This window comes from Engystomops pustulosus, chromosome 9, assembly GCF_040894005.1.
Source record: "Engystomops pustulosus chromosome 9, aEngPut4.maternal, whole genome shotgun sequence".
NCBI classification, from domain to species: Eukaryota; Metazoa; Chordata; class Amphibia; order Anura; family Leptodactylidae; genus Engystomops; species Engystomops pustulosus.
Window position 1 is genome coordinate 86,759,369 of NC_092419.1, and position 18,631 is coordinate 86,777,999.

Genomic DNA, 18,631 nt, shown 5'->3' on the forward strand with positions numbered 1-18,631 from the left:
ACTGGCTACCGTATGAGATGGAATGTCTCTCATAATGAAAGGCTAGAAAGGTATCTCTCTGTGGAAGGAGCATGACAGCAAACCCAGGAGAAGAGCCCGCCAAGAGATCACTGACAGACATGGGGGATTGATCAGTACCAAAATCGAAATAATTTTGAGGGTGATGAGAGGGCATATTTCATAGGGAGGCACTGTAGTTTATTAATTCAGAGGTGTCCTGTAAATGTTATTGTTGTGTGGATATCTTTGTGTATTGAAATTGTAGGGACTATGTATATGTATATAATGAAGCTGTGTATATATTTTTTGGGTAAAGTATATATACAGTCAGAGAGCACTACATAATAATGTATTCAGTGGTCATGTTAACCTGTATTGTGCTGTATGCAATGCAACTGAGGATCTAGCAACTTGTAAGAGCATGACTCTCGTAATGTACGTATGTAACTGTAACATTAAGCCTATCTCTAACTGTGTGTAACATTTGCTGGGACACTATATACAAAACAATTTACCCCCAGGGCATCAATAAAATATAGTTATTTGCATTATTTAGGAGCACAATGTTAGACATAGTTGTTATCCAGGGGACACAACACTGTAAGTGACTGTGATATTTTTAGTAGCACAGTGTGGATGTGTGCTGAAAGAAGCTGAAAACATGGGGGTGGGATTCTGCAGCAAAGCAATGAGTCATGGACAGGAGAAGTTCTGTTTCTGACGGGGTCCAATAGGACAAAGACCAGGAGAGACCATCCTAGAGAGGAGTCAGTAGTTACAACTGATTTAAACAGCAAAATATGTATTTGTCTGTGTGAGTTTTATGGGATTGTATTAGGCCAGGCCACAAGGGCAAGTTCACTGCAGGTAGTGCATTTCCAATATCCCGCAATAGCCAAACAATTATCCCTTTAGTCTGCCTTTGTCTGCTAAATTGTTGTACCATTGCCTGAGCTGTATAATCTTGCATAACAAATACTTTTTTCAATATAATTTATGTGTACAGGAAACGATTTGCTAGATAATGCTCAAACGTAATATATCTTGTACCTTGATTTGTACCTTAGTCTGTTTGCAATTTAGTTAATTATTCCGTTATTTTATTGTACAGAACAAGAGGTTGTAACACAAAACTGTATTTAATAATCATATTGTGTCTAATTATATTGTGTCAAAATTATGCTGCAAAGCTAATCAAGAAAACAAGGAGTGATGTGCGATAGCAAATTATTCACTATATTTATTGACATAAATATTTCACTTTCAAACATTCAAGCAGTTCACAAGTTTTTTTCGTAAATGCAGAATTTGACTTCCCTTTTCAAAATCTTTATATACACATAAGGGCACATTTACTAAGGGTCCAAATCACATTTTTCCGCAGGGTCTGCAGAATTTTTCTGGGATTTTGGCGCACACGATCGGATTGTGCCACATCGGCGCTGGCTTTCACGCGCCAGAAATCAGGGGGCGTGGCTGTTGGAAAACCCTACATATTCAGAAAAAACGCTGAATTTAAAAAAAAAATTGTGTTGCAAAACCGGGACGGAGGAGGTGAATTCCGGCGGACTTCAGCGCAGCAGCGACACCTGGTAGATATCGGGCACACAACCTTAGTGAATCCCGGCAGAACCCGAATCAGCGTCGGTGAACGCGCTACTGGATCGCGACTGGACCGGGTACGTAAATCTGCCTCATACTGTATAACACTCTAGATACAATATACCTGCATTATATGCTAACAATAACACATCTTTAAACAACAGTTCACATATAAATTAAACTCTAACTATGAACATGGCTATAATTTATAGCAAAAAAAATCATATAACGAATGGTTCTGATGAAATATGCAAATAGATCCGATAGCAACATTGAAGTGTGCGGTAATGCTGTACCTTATCTACGGCTATATTCTTCTGTTACATTCATTGTTTGCTCTAAACACACCACATCCAATAATAAAACTACCTTGACGGACAGTGATTTGCGATTTACTTATTGTGATTTCTATTTTATACATTGGAGTCGTAAACGCAAACGCAAAATGAGGAAAAATTTATTTTGAAGGGTGTATATTACGCTGATTATTTTGGAAAAAAAATCTCAGTTTTTAATATAATCACAGTTCATTGCTGCTGATATTTTTCAGCCATACAGGAATGTTTCCACCACATGATGTACAATGCGTATCCAATACATTACGCAGCCAAGTCATTGTGCAGTACACCCAAGTCCTAGTCCATATATAACAGTAAAATGTCTGTATTTCAGCAATACATTTTTTTTCTTATTTTGGTGGTTGTTCACACATAGTCCATGTAGCTTAACGCATAAATCTCCCATGTATCGCCCATTTCAAGGTGGAGCACTGCCACTTGTCCCACCTGGATATATTTATACATAGCCTGTAAGACTGTAGCCGTTCATCTCTCTCTTAGAAGTCTGTGTCGTGCTGGCAGCTTTTTGTCCTTTATCTGCCATCAGAGCTTTACTCTGATACCTACTGTAAAAGCTTTGATCAGGTTCCTTTGGTGGGCAAGAGGCACAGAGAATTGATCCACCCAGCACCGAGAATATTGAAGAGACAATGCCAAGATAGAGGGCAGATCCAAGTTCGTACCTCTGGGCATCAGGAAGCAATGGGTTGTAAAAGTCTTGAAGAATAGTGTGCAAATTCCAGCATATGGGCACCATACATATAACGCCGCCAAAAATAAAGACAGCTCCACCAGTTATTGCCAACTTATCTTTACCTGGACTATCTTGGTTAAAAATAGTACATTTCATGCCAAAAACGGTGAATAGGGTGGCGACTGAGGAAACTACACAAGATGTGATCATGAGGGCTTGGGCAGCCTTGGTTTCCTGTGGTAGTCCCAGCATTGAATTATATATATCACATTGGGTGATACCTGTGCTAAAAACAGCACATTCCATCCACAGCCCTTTACTAAAGCCAACGGCAGTCACAATACTGGCCCCAACATAAGAACTAACCTTCCAGTCAGGTAATAGCGTAGTAATGACTGTGCCAATCAGACCCAGGACTGCCATGAAGTATCCCATCATCTGCAGCCCTACCGAAGTCATGTTCCTTTTTGGGATTTTTCTGGTCAATGATGAGCTGACAGGTTACTTATTCTCGGCTTGTCACCAGTAAATGTATGTTTTTGCATAAGTCTTCTCCAGGTAAAACATGCTCTTCGGAGCAACCTTCATGTATGTTGTACTTTAGTTCTGCCAGGAATTTTATTCCGCTCCGTATAATTACAAGGCTGTGAGTTGCTTCCAGCTGTGTGCATTCAATGTCACGTTGAGTCCGGTTTATATTGAGATTAAAAATGAGGAGGTAAGGACTGAATGAAAGGAGGAGGCTGAGAGAAAGCTGGAGTTGGCTGGGGGGTTAAATATTCACCAACACCAATTGATTTGCAAAATGCTCCTTGACCGTGTTATCTGTGCAACATAGAAATCAAACAGACCCCCGCCCCAGAGCTGTGATCTCCTGCCAGGGCAACAAAGAAATCTACTGGCATTGTGCAACCCACCTCCACCTTACAATATTCCCCATGTAGTATCTCTTTAAACAAGCTATCTCTGCAATACATCACACCACTTAATAGCTTGGGTGGCTTTTAACTTTTTTACAAGAACTCAAAAACTATGACAAAATATGTTTTGATGTTCAACGTAACCAGTATTATTCCCATATCTAATAAGAATGACATTGATAATAATTACAAGAAAGTGGTGACATGTTGTGGGTCAAGATGTTATCAGTTACATTAAAACATTTTTTCCATGGGTTCCGAAGCAGGTGGGAGTCGGAGGATGATGCTCTGTTATGGGGTAATTTGTCAATTGTGCACTGTTTAGGGGGATCTGTGGATGACAAACTTATGAGGGAACTGTGCATGATGACCAGTTATGGGGGATCTGTGAATGGTGCACTTATGGAGGATTTGTAGATAACTCATCGTTAGGAAAGGATCTATGGATAATCCATAGATCATGCACTGTTGTGATGGGTTTGTAGATGATGGACTGTTATGGGGATCTGCCGATGACACAGAGGTATGGGGTGATCTGTGGATGATGCACTGCAATAAGGTTATCTGTGGGACACAATGTTAAGGGGGAGATCTGTGAATCAGCTGTGGGTGACAGTTTAGGATTATTTCTAGCTGGCAGCCTCTGAACCCTGGGCGAAGCTCTATTTATATGTCTCAGACTGTCACCTTTTGGGATACTGGAAGAACATGGAATTTGGTGTCTTACCTGTTTGGCTCTGCAGCATTGTGGGCAAGATCAGGTCACAAGCGCTACACTTTACGTCATGTGACGAATTGAACAATAGACCCAGTGGGCCTCATTTACTAAGGGTCGCGCATGCACTTTTGTAGGACTGTGCACCGTTTTCGAGGTTAAAACGGCTTGCACACGCATTAAGGAAGTGTTTGCTGGGATTGTGGTGCATGCAACCCTTTTGTGGCACAGCTGCACTGGCTTCCATGAAACACAAATTATGCACTTTATGTGAACTCCAGTGACCGGTAAGTAAATGTGCCCCAGTGAGTATAACTTTTAAAGAAACTGGGGGTCATTTACTAAGGGCCCGATTCGCGTTTTCCCGACGTGTTACCCGAATATTTCCGATTTGCGCCGATTGTACCTGAATTGCCCCGGGATTGTGGCGCACGCGATCGGATTGTGGCGCATCGGCGGCGCCATGCGCGCGCCGGAAATCGGGGGGCGTGGCCGAACGAAAACCCGACGTATTCGGAAAAACCGCCGCATTTAAAAACCGAAAAAGTGTCGCTTGGGGAGCGCTTACCTTCACCTGGTCCGAGGTGGTGCATTCCGGCGCGATGAGATGACTTTCAGCGCAGCAGCGCCACCTGGTGGACGGCGGAAGAACTACCTTCATAAATCCCGGCCGGACCCGAATCCAGAGCAGAGAACGCGCCGCTGGATCGCGAATGGACCGGGTAAGTAAATCTGCCCCACTGTGTGTAGATTGCAGTCCACTAAAAATTTATGGCAGCCTTGAGGTTGCATAAGGATGGCAAAAATGTGTAAAAATGCAATTGAATTCACTTAATTTTAAATTTGTTTTTACAATATTTTTGTTATATATAAATCTATTTGAAATACACAAATGGGGCACATTTACTAAGGGCCTGAACAGCGCACTTTCGTCGGGTTTCCCGACTTTTTACCGTTTTGCCCTGAAGTGCCCTTGGTTTTTGGTGCGTGTGATTGGATTGTGGCGCATTGGTGCCAGCTTGCATGCAACACAAATAGGGGGGCCTGGACGCCGGACAACCCGACTGATTCGGACAAACCCTGGAATTTAAAAAAGAAATTGTGTCACAAGATCAGCACTCACATGTATAGGGAAGAAGAAGGTGAACTCCGGCGGACCTCAGCGGGGGAAGCGACGGATGCAGGAAATCGGGCCGAATCCGCATCGGACAATGCACAGCAGGGATCGACGGGACGGGTAAGTAAATGTGCCCCCATATCTAGGGTATTGTGCATTTGAAAAAGAAAAATTAGTGTTGTTGCAACCATAGTATACTACAGCAAAAAAAAAGGAAAGAATACCAAAGCATGGAAATCACCCAAACATGAATTTTGCCAAATAGAGCATACTGCACCAGTGCTGGTATACTTTCTACACTGTCTACATGTCTCATGTCCAAGGTGTCCAAAATCATCAGTTCCTAAGTACTCCAAGATATGCAGTTATAAGAAAATGAAAATATTTATGTATTAGGCGTAATTTCATTTTTATTTTCAACTCTACTTACTAAGCACTGGGTCAAAATGGCAAAGTAGTATAAATAATTAAGTGCAACTTTACGGTTTCTATGGGAAAACAGTTGGAGCCTGTTGATGGTAATCTAATACCCTTTAGTAACTCATCAGCAACAGAAAGTGTGACCACCTCTATAAAAGTCAAAGTTCTGTCAGTTTGCTCTCTGGAGCACTTGGGAATGTGTTAACATATTGTCATGGACTAAAGACAAAGATCTTGGAGAACAAATTAAATCCATCATGAAGTGGAAAGTGGAAAAGATGCAAGCCAGTTGACAATCTTCCAAGGAATAACTGACCCAGCAAATTTGCCTCAAGGTTAGACTATGAAATTACATTAAAAAAACATAAACGTTGAATCTCATACTTTACAGGTCTCAGGTAATACCACATAAAAAGAGGAAACAAAAACCAAAGTGTATGCATAAAATAACACTTTATTAGAACAATTAAAACAAATCCATTTAAAATGACACAGGACATACACAGAAAAAGTCCACCGATGGTCAAATAACTAAATATAGATGATAAATAGATCACAGTATCCTGCATAGAGGTATAGAAGGTCTAGTCAGAACAAGTCAAGGTATTTGCTTAGAAACAAGTATTGCACATTACCCAGAGGAATAACAGAGGACGACAGGGACACATATAAAGGCATATACAGACCAAGCGGCCGGGTACCACCAGGTCTCTCGACAGGCGCAACTTTGTCTGCCGTGGTGGCCAGGGCGTGGTACAAAGTCGTGAGGCAGAATCGTGGTCGGGGACAGGCAGGAGGTAGAGACAGGCGGCACAGGATCAACGTCAGGAACAAAGCAGAAGGTCAGGAAAGACAGCACGGAGTCAAAGTCAGGAATGGAACCAGGGTCACAATGGGAAATCAGCAGACAGGCCCTAGGCAACGAAACAAGCTTTCTCTGAGGCATGAAGCACGAAGATCTGGCGGGAATGCAGGAAATGGCCGGCTTTATCAGATTTCCTGGGAATGGGCAGCACCAATTAGCAGTGCGCTGCCCCTTTACATCTTCAAGCTCCGGGTTCACGTGCGTCCTAGGAGGCAGGGATGGTGATCCTGCTGGATCCGGAGCAGGAGCGTGGAGAGGTAAGGAAGTACAGAGGGGAGCTGGGGACCGGAGCGAGCACCGGTGTGCCTGCGACTCGGAACATGGGTCACGGAGACACCAGTGACACACGATGGCAACTTTGTCCTTGTTTTTCGCGCTGCATAGTTACAGTAACTTGCCGTGTGAAATAAATAATATGATAAATGTATTCTATGGGATGAGGAGCTTACAGCAATGTTCTCTCTGCAGGTTAAACACCATGACATTTGTGTATCTCAGGTCTTTACAGAGGCATCAATAACAACTATGTGCCAGATTTCACAGTTTTATTTGCTTTTTTCCTAACTTGTTTTTTCTAACATTCACAGAACATTTTAAAACATTTTTAACAGTTTCTTTACCCCACAAGGGACTTTGATATGCGGTTATTTGATGTGTGTATTAATAAGTAAGTAAAAAACACTTTGGCTACACACCTCTTGCACAGCCTAATGTACATCTACTGATGAAAGCTCTGGGGAAATAAATAAAATTGGTACTTTGCAACCACGTCTGTAAGAGTACTGATGCTTCACTGAAGGTCCCGCTCACCATGAAGCACATAGATAGCACAGTCTCTATGTATCTAAGAGGCAAACTCCCATGATCAGAACTTTCAGCTGCATTAAAAGCAAGGACCTGATGGGTCCTTATGATGGGCATTATTACAAATGTCATTAAAAGGAATAGGTACAATTTTAAAACATTTACGGTAAGTTAGGTCAATATAAAGGCATTGGAGGAACAAAGAGTACCTAAACTTTAAGCCAAGTTGCATAAAATATTAGGGCAGATAATAATAGTAAATTTAGTCATATTATTTATCACAACAAAATGTTCTTTGTCCATTTTCCCCGTTCTTTATTTCTGCTTTTAGAAGTGTATATAAATCGGCTTTCCCTGACACAGCAGCCATGATACAGTTTCTAGTGACTGGCTGGATAGACATATCTCTTTAAAGAACTGAATTAGCAAGTGAAATATTCTCTTTTTCTTTTCAAATATCTTTTTATTAGATTTTTAAACATTTGCCAGTTAGTAAACAAAACATATTGGGGCACATTTACTTACAGAGTCACTGGAGTTCACCAAAAGTGCATCATCCATATGTAATGCTGCATGATTGTGCAGAGTTCACCATCAATTTTGTGGTCCATCTTTAACATAGGGCGTGCGACACAATTTTAAAGTTAAATCCGGTACAGTCTGAATTAGTCAGACCATCTGACAGAACACCCGCTAATTTGTGTCGGATGGAGGCTAGCGCAACTGCACCACAAAAGGGTCACGTGCGCCATAATCGCACAAAGATACTTCTTAAATACCTCTGCAAACCGTTTTAGCCATGAAGAATATGCACTGTCTGACTAAAGTGCAGTGCAAAGCCCTTTGTACCTGACACTTTCCATGGGGGCACATTTACAGTTTTTTTTACAGATAATGTGAAGTCATAAAAGGAAGCACTTATTATTACTAAACTAGCGATCTAGCCACTGTGCTATCACATATGCAACAATAACAATAATATCTTAAATATAACTAGCATTACATTATGGTCTTTTATATAATCAAAGTATAATATAGTCCCATACTGGGATACCTAGAAAATCAGAGTAGGACTCCCACCGTTTACTGTTGTATCAAATGAAGGGAGAGAGGGAGGAGAGGAAACAGGACTACTGCCTGAAGTGGTGGATGAATGGCAAAGTTGGGGAATATTTTTTATGTATACATGTTAATGTATGTATATATATGTCACAGGTGTCCCCGCGAACCCAAGTTCCAGGTCGCAGACACACCCGTGCCTCCCTGCGGCCCCCGGCTCCCCTCTGTGCCTTACCTGTCCGTGTTCCTGCTCCGGCAGCCCGCCGCGCGTACCCGCTTCATAAGGCGTGTGCATCACCAGTCGAGAATTTAAAGGGCCAGCGCACCGCTAATTGGTGCTGGCCATCTCCAGGGAACTGATAAAAGCCGGCTTCTCCCAGCATTCACCGCTGGATCTTCGCGCTATTGCCGATGCGAAAGCTGTTCCCTGTGCCTTGTGCTTGTGTTTTGATTTCCTGTTGTGACCTCGGACTTGTTCTTGACTTTGCTCCTCCGCTGCCATCCCTGACCTCTTGCTCCGTCCCTGACCTCACATCATTGCTGCCTGCCTTGACCATCTGCTTGTCCCTGACTCTGCTGACTCTGTACCTTGACACCGCAGCAAGACCAACCTGCTTTACGGCGGTGTCATCATCCGCTTGTGTCATCATCCGTAGTGGCCCAGGGGGTTCACTAAATCCGAGCCTTGACAATATATATCTGCTGTATACAATATATATCTGCTGTACATGGTGAAATACTGCTCACTGCAAGATAAACTCCACGATAAACTGTATTGCAATATTTACTATTATTACAGCATGCACAATTTATTTAATAATTCATTTATGTAATAAATTTTAACACTTTAAAATTGCAAATTGGAATCTGAACAAAGCAAAAAACTTTTAAAACAGTAAGCTTTGGACAGATGAGACCAAAACTGGGACATTAAATAATGATCCCAAGCACAACAGAAACTTGACAACAGTATAGGTGAAAAGAAAAATAAATGTAGTTGTTGCAATGGCTCAGTCACTGTCCTGACCTCAACCCATGTGAAGTGCTGTTTACCTCACTGAGCATCAGCAATGCTATAAAGACGTGTGGGCTAAAGATCTGCTCAGAGACAACAAATACAGAAAGCAATGGCAAAGCTGTACTTGTGGCATTTTCTGTAATGAGACTGGGAAATCTCTCCTGATATTTAGAACCACTAAATTCAGAGAGGTTGTACTTTCCTTTTATCATGACTACATTTTCCACTGTTGCCTTATATCTTTATCTCATAATGTGACAATTGTGACAGTTATATTATTCCACTGTCATCTCACTATAATAGGCAAGCACAGGAGCTTTGATCTACGCCATTGCTGTATATACCAGTGTCACGGCCCTGCATGTGGAGAGTGGAAAGGTTAACAGGTATAACATCATAACTTTGTATTTAATATAATTCTCTCTGGAATTTAGAACTTAATCTGCATTGTACCCTAGTCCCTTGCATTTTGCTGCTTAGTATTCATTTCAGAAAGTGTTTATCCTTTAACCCCTCTAAGTGCATTTGTTTTAGTTCTGCAAGTAATTTTATAATCACTTGAGTGTTTTAGGTCATGTTAAAGGGAACAGGTTCCCATAGACCCCTATTAACTAAATGTAACTCTTCTTTTAGCAAAGAATAAGTTTACTTCACATTCCCATAAAATCAACTTGTTATGTAACCTGGCATCAAAGGGGCAATCCCTGCTCAGAAAGACTCTCCCACTTAATCCTTCTTATGCCTTATTCCTCCTCACTATTAGGCACTTCATGTCATGTGACCAGGGGGATGTCTTCTAGGGTCCTTTACCCAGTAATATTAGCATCTACCCATGCATGTATCTGATCGCATGAACTCACAGCATGCCGCCATGGACTACTACTCCTCCCCAACCTTCATGGAGGCATTCCCCAATTTCATGTGATTAGATACATGCATGGGGTAGATGTTACTATTAGTGGATGAAGAACCTTAGATGACATCACCCTGTCACATGACATGAAGGGCTTGATGGACTCTCTCTCATTGTTCCAACAAAGCATTGTGTAAAACATTTAACACAAAGCTGTATATGTCTGCAGTTGAATATTGGCAGATGGTCCCTAAGTACTAGTTCCATGCATCTCCATGTTCTAGCAATTAGACCTGTCAATCAGGAACAAGGAGGCCGGACAATGCGAGTAAAATATAATATGTAGGACTCCATTCATATCATTAATTGACTCACCTCAGGAGAGTTGCATATAAGTTTACAAACTAACATTGCAGCCATGGAAAGGATAAGGGCAATGCTTTTTTTTATCATAGTCTTATGAAGTATTTATTTTGGGTGGATTAATTTAAATGGAAGGTTCGCTTTAAAGAAAATTGACTCAAAATTTAACAAGATAAATCGGAGACACTCACTTCTTGCTCCGGGCAGTATAATTATATTTATTATTTATGACCTGCTTGGTCTAAAACCAACTTTTGAAATTATACAAATGAGCCAGAAGTAGATTGTAGGGCGTCACCTCCTCACAAGTTATTAACCACCCCCTGGAGCACTTCTTACACTCCCACCGCTCTCTCTGACTCCTCCTGCCAATGTCACTCCTCCAATGCAGACAAATCTCGAGTCTACAGACGTGTTCTCTCTCGGACGGCTTTGTGGATGTACTTCAGGAATGATAGCAGATTCCCTTTTTGCATTTGTGAACACCCCTGAAGTGGCAGTACTTGACTTACCTCTCCAGGAGTCTCCTCAATTCCATTGGCAACTGCTCTTATGGTTACTATCCGGCAGGGCTAATGATACCACATATCGCTACGCTCGGTAATTTCCGTCGGCTCCATTTAGATGTATAGAGCAGAAGGGTCACGCACGGCCATCTGCTCCATTAATCTCTTAAGCGACGAGGGGTCCTTCTGAGTTACCTGGGACCCCATAGGACCCTCGTTTTTGTGATCTGTGGGGGTTTCATCACTGAGACCCCCACCGATCAGCAAGTTAAGCCCTATCCTATCCTGTGGATAGGGCCTAACTTGATTAAAGGGAAAACCCATTTAAGCCTGTATGATTTAGCAATAAATATTTAAACCCAATTACTATAAAAAAAACCTTTGATTTCAAGTTGAGATAACCATCTCGAGGCAAGATTAATCAGAATGTGCACAGAAACTAGATGGCACTGATGCAATCTGAAAATATAACACTATCAAGTTAATTATTGGCAAGGATAAAGGCTATTTCAACACAAATCTGAAAGTACCAATAGTTATTGCCAATGTTGCAGAACTAACAGTTTAACATTAGAAACTCTGATACTTTAATTAGCAGAGCTCTTACTACCCGTTCTAACAACATTGACCCATTGATACTGGGTGTCCCAACTGCATGACTGGTGGATTGAGACATGGTTTAGCAACAACATCACATGAAAAATGTGGAGTCTATTGTTAAATATGTTTTCTTCTACAGGAGATGACATGTTCAACCAAGGAAGGCAAAGGACAGGACGGAGGGTAATGATGTGTGTGTGGAGGAAGGGGACAGTGAGGGGGAAGTACAAATATACAGGCATCAATGCTAGGTTGTTGTATGAAGACGTCAACGCCGTTTTTAAAGCCTTTACCTGCTACTAAAGGCGACTTGGCGCTTCTGGAAATTGATCCTATTTTTTATCCAAATGGAGAGAGTTTACTTTTTTTTTATAGGTGATTTAACATTGACCAACTTTTAACCATTTATATAAATTAATCATGTCCCCTTAGGTCATTTTTTCTCCACATTAAAAAAAAATCTAATGACTGTAATTTTTACATGTGAGAAATTTTATTCCCCATTTGGCTCTTTTGTACCATTTTCATCTCTATATGAACTGTTACCCCGAACTGAACTGCATATTCCAGATGAGGCTGAACCAATGCTTTGTAAAGTTGTGATATTACATTCCTATCGCTATGTCCTTCTCATCCATAGTACATATGTTGTATGCAGGTACTACTTTTACCAGTGGCGTAACTAGAAGTTGATGGGCCCCAGTGCAAAGTCTGTGCCAGGCCCCCGACTATAATGTATGGTTTATAGTAATAGTCTTCTCATATGGGAAATTGACAACTTTAAGTCCCCTAAACCTCATGGGCCTGGTTGCGACCGCACCCTCTGCACCCCCTCAAGTTACGCCCCTGACGTTTACCAAGAGGTTTGCCCATGAAAGAAAGTTCTCAAATTTGAATCCCCTAATGATGTTTACACAATAAAGATCATTCTTAACCCCCTTACTTTATAATTTTACTCAGTTTTATAGCTGTTTTATATAGTCGAAATGGTGAAAGTTCACATAAAAGAGGGAATTCTAGAAATGATTTTTCATACCCTACCTGTGTAGGGCTTGTAGTTAAAGGAAACCTACCACTTCTGAAGGTAGGTATGAGATGTAAACACCCTGAGCTGGTGCCGGAGCTTACCTTTGTTAGTGTTTTAAACCGCTATATCGCGGTTTAAACACATTTTGATTTACAGCCCCGAGGTAGCTTCGGCGCTGCACGTGGCCGTGCGCGCGCGCCTCCGTAGGAGGTGCCGGAGGCGTCACGCGCGCACGGCATTGCGCAGCGCCGAAGCTACCTCGGGGCTGTAAATCAAATGTGTTTAAACCGCGATATAGCGGTTTAAAACACTAACAAAGGTAAGCTCCGGCACCAGCTCACCCTGAGCTGGTGCCCGGTGTTTACATCTAATACCTACCTTCAGAAGTGGTAGGTTTCCTTTAAGTGGGGTAAAAACTTGTGACAGGTTCCCTTCAAGTTAATGACCATAGCAAGTCAGCAGATCAGAGAGCCTAAAGCAAGGGCTTGGAAGCAAACTGAAATGGAAAGACATTTGTGTCAGCTACTTTTTAGAAATATTTCTTAGATAATATTTGCATGATTTTGGGCTCAAAAGAAAAATTGATTAGACTGGCATTCAAGTAGACATTTTCCTGATGGATAATTAACCTTCAAACATGAACTTTTCGCTTATGAATACGAGGATGTTTAACCTAGGATTTTATAAATCAGTTTTATAAGATAAAAAAGAAAGATGACATTGTGACCATAAAAGAGTTTTGTAAAAATTAAATAAATAAAATAGACTTCATAGTTTAAGCACTGGGAACATTGTCAAGAAAGCAGCTGGTGCTGGTAGATTTGGCTAAAACTGTTTTCCAAATAAAAGTAATAATTAACATAGGAAAGTAAGGAGAATGTTAAACGTGAACCCACACGTTTCACAGAACAGAAATAGATGAATGAACAAACAAAGTTTAAAAGCAATAACATTCCCTAACCCTATTTACAGATAAGAATTTAGGTGGGAACTGTAAAATATTGGGTATAGAGAGAGAGAATATTTTGATTATCTTCATATTTTGGTTCTTTATTCATTCAGCCTTTTTTTATTCATTTCATTTGCCTTACATATGGACGTAAGGATGTACTCCTCTATTTACATTACATATGGACGTAAGGATGTATTCCTCTATTTACATTACATATGGATGTAAGGATGTATTCCTCTATTTATTCATGTATAAAACCCTGTGACAATAGCACTAAACAAAACACCAAAATTTAATTACTTATTAAAACTTACCTTGACTTTCAACATGACCCCCTGGAACCTCTAACCAGTTTGAGACGCAAAATATAGAGCAGGTCCAATCTCTGCTTGTGTTTGTGCCCTGGGCAGGTACTTTAATTGTCATCAGAAGTTTGGTAAAGTTGTGTACAATTATACTGCATGAAATTAGCACATATAACACGCAATGGGGTGACATCAGATGAGTATGGGAAAAGAATTAAGGCTATCTATTGACAATAGATTGGTATGTCACATCATTGACATCACAAATGGTGGCCCATAGTGCTAAGACATTGAAAGGTATACATACTTCAGATCACTACCAACGTCCAACCACCACTTTGTGATGGAGAATATGCTTCTTACGGTCTCATCTCTGTAGAGAAAGTACTTTATGCCCTTGTATGATTTCCAACAATGAATTTGATCATCCCAACCAAGACAAAACTTTTAAACTGAGAGATAATATTAACTGTAACACAAGATGTGTGTCAGGATCAGTGGTAGTGGATCCTCTGTACCACCGCGGACGATGACGTTAGCCGACACCTGGGACCGGAGTCTTAATGGTACCTGGTTTTAACCAGAACCCACCGGCAAGACTTTGTCTGCAGTGGGGGCCAAGGCGAAGTACAGAATCGTATGGCAAATTCGTGGTCGGGGACAGGCAGGAGGTCAAGACAGGCAGCACAGGATCGGAGTCGGTGACATAGTGGTAGGTCAGGACAGGCTGCACGGGATCAGAGTCAATAACGGAATCGGGGTCACAACAGGAATTCAGAAACACAGCCATTCGCATGAAATAGCTTTCTCAGAAGCACTAGGCACAAAGATCCGGCAGGGTGTGCAGGCCCTATAAACTTTCTGAAGGCGGTGCGCGCTTCCTAGTAGACGGGGACCTTCGCGCACGGCCGTAGGACCGGGATCAGGAGCAGGGACAGGTAAGAAGCGTGGGTTCCATGCCAGCATACATGGAGGGGCACGCGTGAGCACCCATGACAATGTGTTGTATATGCTCTAATGTGTCCTTGATCCAAGGTCTACGTTGGTCAAACCAGCCAAGAACCTAGAAAACATTTCCAACAATACCTGTGTTCCATCAACACATCATCAACTGATTTACTAAAGAGTAAGGCTCTGTCTTTAGTTGGATCCCACTTCCTTAAAACACGTCAGGAAAACAATGCATCAAAACATTTAATGTGGCAACATTTACCACAGCATTTACAAAGTACAGGCAGTCCCCGGGTTACGTACAAGATAGGGTCCGGAGGTTTGTTCTTAAGTTAAATTTGTATGTAAGTTGAAACTGTATATTTTATAATGGTAGACCCAGACCAAAAAAATTTTTGGCCCCAGTGACATTTGGAGTTTAAACATTTTTTGCTGTAATGGGACCAAGGATTATCAATAAAGCTTCATTACAGACACCTTAAGCTGATTATTGCAATCTGGGACTATAATAACATCCAGAGACTTCACCAGAGGTCAGAGGGGTCTGTCTGTAACTATGGGTTGTCTGTAAGTCGGGTGTCCTTAAGTAGGGGACCGCCTGTATCACCAAAGTGGCCTCAAGAAAGGATTATTTATATAAAACCTAAGCGAAGTGCATCATCCTCATCAATGTTTCCCACAGCTGGTCCGGGTTTCATATACACCCCCAGGCTCGGTCTGGCCCGCCGGGGGGCCGGGTAATTCCCCGGTGGGCCCCGACTCCGGTCATTATGGCAGGGGCCTCCGTTCGTATCCATCGGAGGCCCCTGCCAGTGGCTGCAATAGTACTCGTTGCGGCTGAAACGGCCGCACGAGTACTATTCCTGCAGTCAAAGCTGTCAGTGTGACGCGGCCGGCTGCTTTGCGGCGCACGTCACACTGTAACTTAGATGCGCGCGCCGCGTCGTGATGTCATTGCGCGGCCGCGCCGTGACGTAACGACGCGGGCGCGCATCTCTCCCCCGTCCCACGGCAGCAGCAGAGACAGGACGCAGGATGAGGTGAGTACATTTTTTTTTTCTATTGGCAAAACAGATGGAGGTGGAGGGCTAACTATTATATGAAGGGGGGTTAATGTGTATGGGGGGGGGGGGGTAACTATTATATGAAGGGGGTTAATGTGTATGGGGGGGCTAACTATTATATGAAGGGGGGGGGGGTTAATGTGTATGGGGGGCCTAACTATTATATGAAGGGGGTTAATGTGTATGGGGGCCTAACTATTATATGAAGGGGGGGGGGTTAATGTGTATGGGGGGCCTAACTATTATATGAAGGGGGGTTAATGTGCATGGGGGGCCTAACTATTATATGAAGGGGAGGTTAATGTGTATGGGGGGCCTAACTATTATATGAAGGGGGATTAATGTGTATGGGGGGGGCCTAACTATTATATGAAGGGGGATTAATGTGTATGGGGGGGCCTAACTATTATATGAAGGGGAGGTTAATGTGTATGGGGGGGCTAACTATTATATGAAGGGGGTTAATGTGTATGGGGGCCTAACTATTATATGAAGGGGGGGTTAATGTGTATGGGGGGCCTAACTATTATATGAAGGGGGGTTAATGTGTATGGGGGGGGGCTAACTATTATATGAAGGGGGTTAATGTGTATGGGGGGCCTAACTATTATATGAAGGGGGTTAATGTGTATGGGGGGCCTAACTATTATATGAAGGGGGTTAATGTGTATGGGGGGGCCTAACTATTATAGGAAGGGGGGTTAATGTGTATGGGGGGTAACTATAATATGAAGGGGGATTTAATGTGTATGGAGGGGCCTAACTATATTATGAAGGGGGGTTTAATGTGTATGGGGGGGGCCTAACTTTAATATGAAGGGGGGTTTAATGTGTATGGGGGCCTAACTATAATATGAAAGGGGGGAGGTTTAATGTGTATGGGGGCCTAACTATAATATGAAGCTGGGTTTAATGTGTATGGGGGGGGGGGTAACATGTATGGGGGGTCTTACTAGAATCTGGAGGGTGGATGGCAATGTGTATGGGGGGTCTTACTAGAATCTGGAGGGGGCAGTGTGTATGGAGGGTGCCTATTTAAAATCTGGAGGGGGGCAAATGTTAAATTCTTGGGGGTGGTGTATAATAAGGGGGACAGTGTGTATGGAGGTGGAGGGGGGGATGTATAATAAGGGGGGCAGTGTGTATATACAATATACAGAAATAAAACTATTTATATGTAGATGGAACGTGTCAGCAGGGAGTTTCCCAGTAACCAGCGACCTGTGCAGCAAGTCATTCACTTTATATTATAATACAATTAAATAATGTGCAGATACTGGGGGTCATTTACTAAGGGCCCGATTCGCGTTTTCCCGACGTGTTACCCGAATATTTCCGATTTGCGCTGCTTGTACATGAATTGCCCCGGGTTTTTGGCGCACGCGATCGGATTGTGGCGCATCGGGGCCGGCATGCGCGCGACAGAAATCGGGGGGGCGTGGCCGAACGAAAACCCGACGTATTCGGAAAACCGCCGCATTTAAAAACCGAAAATGTGTCGCTTGGGGAGCGCTCACCTTCACCTTCTATGGGATGGTGCATTCCGGGGCGTTAAGATTATTTTCGGCGCTGTAGCGCCACCTGGTGGACGGCGGAGGAACTACCATCTTAAATCCCAGCCGGACCCGAATCCTGTGCAGAGAACGCGCCGCTGGATCGCGAATGGGCCGGGTAAGTAAATGTGCCCCACTATGTGTAAATAAATAGGAAGCAAGTTGTAGAAATGTATAACTGAAGGGATGCTATATGCGCATTAATAAATTGGAGGGGATTATATGTATAATTATAATTAGGACATGGTATAAAAACGTATTAGTACATTTTGTATAAAAATAATAAGTAGATTGTTATATAACACATTTCTTAGTAGGGGAAATGTATGAAAATAATTAGAAGGGACATTAAATAGATAAATTAATTCATTAAAATAATTCACAGGGGAACCAAATATTATGTAATTAATGGGGGGAACCATACTTTTTAAAGGCACGGTATTATTTATTCACAGACTGTAATGTAGTAATATATTTGGGGGTAACAATGTAATTTTTGATATGCTGGGGGCACAGAGGGGTTTCTTATGTAGATTCTTTATACGTACAGTGTGGGACATTGTTTTATCCAGGTGACATTATACTGTAAGTAATTGTGGTATTTTTAGGGGCGCATTGCGGCGGATCTGCTTCCCAGAGCTGAACACATCTGCCAGAAAATTCTGCAACCAGATTTTACGATGATTCTGGTTGTGAAGGAGAAGACAAGTCACCTGTGAGGTACTAGATGCTACTTCTTCCTGTGTCAGATCAGTATTGTAGTCACTGACTAACCTTCTAGTGTGAGACAGGTCTCAGAGTATGTACGGTTACATCTATAGGGTCAGAGAGCCAGGTGTGACTTGTCTATGTGGTGCGGGATGCCAGAGTAGGGTAGCATTTCCTTATTGAAAGGTCGGTGTGCA

General features: G+C 42.3%; 1 protein-coding gene across 1 annotated transcript; it reads right to left on the reverse strand.

Annotated features, from left to right (window-relative positions):
• Nucleotides 1–492: 492 nt before the first annotated feature.
• Nucleotides 493–3,363, reverse strand: CLDN2 (claudin 2). Its single transcript, XM_072124232.1, has one exon. It carries the CDS (start codon nt 3,091–3,093, stop codon nt 2,398–2,400), a length of 696 nt encoding a protein of 231 aa, XP_071980333.1. The 5' UTR covers nt 3,094–3,363; the 3' UTR covers nt 493–2,397.
• Nucleotides 3,364–18,631: the final 15,268 nt, after the last annotated feature.

Coding starts and splice junctions, on each gene's coding strand:
- CLDN2 (XM_072124232.1), bottom strand. CDS start 3,093: ATGACTTCGGTAGGGCTGCAGATGATGGGATACTTCATGGCAGTCCTG.